This window comes from Mus caroli, unplaced genomic scaffold, assembly GCF_978045245.1.
Source record: "Mus caroli unplaced genomic scaffold, Mus_caroli_1 scaffold_4, whole genome shotgun sequence".
NCBI classification, from domain to species: Eukaryota; Metazoa; Chordata; class Mammalia; order Rodentia; family Muridae; genus Mus; species Mus caroli.
The window spans coordinates 127735545-127740252 of NW_028227259.1; the positions used below are offsets into that span (position 1 = coordinate 127735545).

The 4708-nt window shown below is 49.1% G+C and overlaps 1 protein-coding gene across 1 annotated transcript; it reads right to left on the reverse strand.

Moving 5' to 3' along the window:
• Positions 1-109: 109 nt before the first annotated feature.
• Positions 110-842, reverse strand: LOC147005353 (uncharacterized). Its single transcript, XM_085837161.1, has one exon. The coding sequence runs from the start codon at positions 249-251 to the stop codon at positions 117-119; it is 135 nt and encodes a 44-aa protein (XP_085693287.1). The 5' UTR covers positions 252-842; the 3' UTR covers positions 110-116.
• Between the last annotated feature and the right edge of the window lie 3866 nt (positions 843-4708).

Sequence of the window (4708 nt, forward strand, 5' to 3'; positions counted from 1 at the left end):
GGGGGCAAGGCGAGGCGAGGCGGGGCCGCTCCTGGAAAGGGGGACTGTGCTGGTCAGGGAGGGTAAGCTCGGAGCCACGGTGGGGCGGGGCGGAGCAGGGCGGGGCCGGAGCGCTGTCACTTCAGCACCAAGAAGTAGGTGGTCCAGCCGGCCAGCAGGAGCGCCCCGATGAGCACAGTGTAGCTGAGGAGCACGAAGGCGAGCAGCTCCCGCAGCAACTGCAGCACGTGGATGGTGGACGAGGTCGGCATCGCCCTGCAGAGACCGGGAGCCTGAGCACGCGCAGGGTGCACGCAATGAACAGTACTCTTCCAAGGCCAAGGAAGCCCAAAGTGCTATTCTCCCCTACACTGAAAGTCCAAAGCAGTAGTTGCCCCCAACTGTCACTGGCACTTGAACTCAGACAAGGGAAGGAGCCTGGTCTTTTCCAGTCCTGACTCTGCATTAGGCTCCAACCCGGCCCTCTCTTCCCACCATCTCTTGCATTTTTAATGGAGCTGGTGCAGCAAATGGACTAGTGGAAGACAGTTTTATTTTCCCTTCACTCAAGCCGCAGCCCTGTCTCATAGTGGAGGGGAAGCAGCAGGACATTGCTCATTCCCTCGTCATTCCCCTGGCCTTGTCGATAGTAGATTTTAAGGAAATTTTCTTGTGTGTGCCCCCAGTATGCTTGCCTAATAGCCAGTCAGGATTAAAACTGAAGGGTGTTAAGTGATGGGTACTAACTCGATTTCATTCATATCTCTCTTGATATGCTTTATGCATCCACCCTTTGCTAATTTCACCTCAGATGCTAAGAGTCACAAGCTAGCTCAATTTCATTGCTGCCTTGCCTAGCAGTTACCATCAATGGCAGCCTCTAGTTTCCCACTCTTACCAATTTACTTACTTGGCAAAGTTTCCACGACTCTTCCACCTCCACAGCTTCCACAGCCGCTCTCAGGTCTGGTGAAAGTAGACTTGTGCACACTCCAGCGATCTGGGCAGAGCTGAGAGGTCTTCAGGCAGCTGGAGCACTCAACAACTAGGTGTGGTCTAGCGACCAATTACAACCTCTGTGTGGTTTCTGAGCTCCCAGGGAGCTGCGCACAGGCAATGCCAGACCAGGCGGGGCATTAGCAGCCCTGCCCGCCCTCTGACTGCATTACCTCCACAGCCTACAGGATGAGGCAGTCAGCGGTTTCCAGGGCTCCTGACTCAAATGGGCTGAACAAGTGGTACACTAGGGGGTATTTCAAGCCCCTTCTTGTCTTGCTTGTCTAAATACTCCAGACGGGCTGTATTTCCAATACTGCTAATACTGAGAGCAGCCCAGTTAAGTCTGGGATCTGGCAGAACCACTACACATTCACTAAGACTATCTTAGTAATGGAAAAGCTGCTGTTTTAAGAATGACAAGTGTGAACATGAATATGTGTGTGTGTTGAGAACCATAGATGATAGCCCCAGAGTGTGTGATCCTAATTTACAAAGTTTAGCAGTTTGCAAACTCAGTGCCCAGGCACTTTCCCAGTATAGCCACTTCTAAATTCAACGACAAAGGTGAGGCCCAGAAGGAGCCAGCTGGGAAAGCACAGAGCACGTTCCCGTTCTGATGGAACAAAGGAAAAGTGGCCAGGAATAGACAGCGCATCCTTCTGCTTGTACTCGATTATAAAGACTATTATTGACCTCTGAGAAGCAGGCAGTGTGGATGGCAACCCTTTTATAACATCATCATCCAGAAGCAAATGGCTGCTTAATGTAATCAGGATCTCTTATTATCAAATCATTGCTTGGGCGAAGTCTGGGCAAAAACAGGGGTAGGACATCTACACACAGCTCAAGGAGCCAGTGAGTAGTAATTGCTCCCCCAGAGGCCTGGGCAACTAAAGGGCTCCATGTCCTGCCTCATCACCAGAAGGACAGGATGCCTGCCGGGATGTATACCACCACCCAATAACCAGAGTGACAGATGAAAGGGCCAAGTTGTTCAAAACAGGCCTCTCTTCCCTCCTCGCTCACACTTCAAATGGATCGATCCCTCAAGGCAGTTCTGTGTCTTATACTTAATAGCAGTCTGCAAACCCGCAAGCTGGGGTATTTTATAGCAATAGATTAACTGAAGCTAAGAAACAGGACATGGGAGCCGACAAGGTGGCTCAGCCGGTAAAGGAGCCCTGCCACCAAGCTTGATGACCTGAATTCAGTCCTCAGGACTCAAATGGTGGAAGGAGAGAACCAACTCTTTGAAAGCTGTCCTCTAGTTCCTACAAGTGTGCATGTGTGTATCAGTATGTGTGTGTGTGTATGTGTACATATATATGAACATACTATACATGTACACACACACATAAATAATAAAGAACTACAACATGGCATAAAATTCACCGTAATCCATCTATAAATGATGAGAATTTTTCCATACTGCCCTTTGCTTCTACAGTCTGACAAGGTGTCCTCTATGCATCAGATCTGAAAGTACCACTTATAACCTAGAGACAACACTGTGTCTGTATCCCCACTTGATTATCTCTTACTGTAGACCCTCTTTCCTTTGCTTCAGATACTTAGTTCATTTTGCTGTTTCAAATTTCCTGGGCATTAAAGAAACGTTCAGCATCTTTGGCCATCAGGGAAATGCAAATCAAAATGACTCTGAGAGTCCATCTTACACCTTTCAGAATGGCTGTGATCAAAAACACAAGTGACAGCTCCTGCTGGCGAGGATGAGGAGCAAGGGAGAACTCCTCCACTGCTGGTGGGAGCACAAACCTGTAAGGCACTTAGGAAGTCAATACGGTTTCTCAAAAAATTGGAAATCAATCTACCACAAGACCCAACTATACCATTGCTGGGTAAATACCCAAAGGGCACTCCATCCTATCAAAGGGACGCTTGCTCAACTATGTTCATAGCCCTTTATTTATAACAGCCGGGAACTGGAAACAGCCCGGATGCCCCTCAACCGAAGGATGGATAAAGAAAGTGTGGTACATTTATACACTAGGGTACTGCTCAGCTGCTAGAAACAACAATGACATCATCAAATTTGCAGGAAAATGGATGGAACTAGAACGAAATCATCCTGAGTGAGGTGACCCAGACCCAGAAAGACAACCATGGTGTGTGCTTAACATAACTGAATATTAGCTGTAAAGTCAAAGTTGTAGTTGACAGACCCTGAGAGACTAAGCAACGAGGAGGGATGGGGGTTGGGGGCACATGAATCTCCCTGGAAAGGGGAAATAGAATAGATTTTTTTGGGTGGATTTGGGGGCATGGGGGGTTGGGAATAGGAGGGATCAGGGGCAGGGGGAGGAGAGAGAAAATACTGGGACAAATGAGTGAAATTGGGGGCATTTCAGGGGCGAGGTGGAAACCTGGTGCAGTGGAAACCAATGGACTCGAGTAACCCTGGCAAAGACTCCGGCATGGGGAACACGGAGCCTGAAGCAGCCATCTTCTGTAACGAGGCAAACCCTCAAGTGAATGGACTGAGACACCAACCCAGCCACAAGACCTTCAACCTACAGTTTTTGCCCTGCTTGCAGAGTGTTCTGTGACTTGAGCCTAGCAGAATCGTCACCAAAGAAAGGAGAGAGCTCTCATCCAGTAGCTGTCTGAAGCAGATGCAGAGTCCTTCAGCCACACACACATTAGGAGGTGCGCCGGCATTCTTCAGAGGAGGGGGAGAAAGGATTGGAGGAGCCTGAGGGGTCGGAGCATAGCGTGAGATCATGGCCCACGGAATCAACTGACTAGGACTCAAGTCAGGAAGCCTGCAGGGTTCTGACCTAAGTCCTCTGCATATACCTTACAGCTGAGTAGCTTGGTGTTCTTATGAGAATCCTAATAGCGAGAGCGGGGACTGTTCCTGACTCTCTTGCCTACACGGTGGACCCTCTTCTTCCTACTGGACTGCCTTGTTCTGCCTTGATGTGATGATGGTGTGTGCCTGGTCTTATTGTAGCTTGTTATGCCGTGTTTGGTTGATGTCCCTGGGAGACTGACTTTTTTTCTGAGGGGAGTTGAGGCGGGTGGAACGGGGCAGAGGGGAGGGGAGGTAGGGTGAATAGGGGGAAGGGAACCATGGTTGAGATGTAGTACATGAGAGAAGGGAACCATGGTTGAGATGCAGTACATGAGAGGAGGATTACTAGTTTGAAGCAGGACTTAACTCCAGGCCAGTCTGAGCTACACAGGAAGACCCCGACTCGACGACAGATGCATTTTTGCTGGAATTCAAGTCTGCACAATACAAACACTTCCTCCTAGGGTCAGGCCAGCAGGGCCTCTTTTTCTCTCTGTGTTGCTGAGGATTAAGCCTCGGGCTGTGAGCATGCTAAGCAGCAGACTACACAGCTAAGCAAATCCCTCCCCTTTTTTTGTACAAAGTCTCACTGTTTAGTCCAGCTGGCCTTGAGTTCTCAATCTTTCTGCCTTAGCTCCTGGTGGTGGCGGTAAAGATATGCCACTGTGTCCTTGTAGCTAGCTTCTATGTACAACAGAGAACAGAGCAGACCAGCACACCCTGATAATCACAACCCATCTCTAGTGCAAGCAGATCTCAAGTGGAACAGAGCTCACATGGAGGCCTTCCTGGTTCTCCACACATGTTCCGATTTAATCTTCCCTTGACCACGTCTCTCTTGGTCTCTATCAATCCATTAGAGTACCAGTTCTTAGATTTAAGGGGATGAAAGAATGTGTAAATAGAGACAGAAAA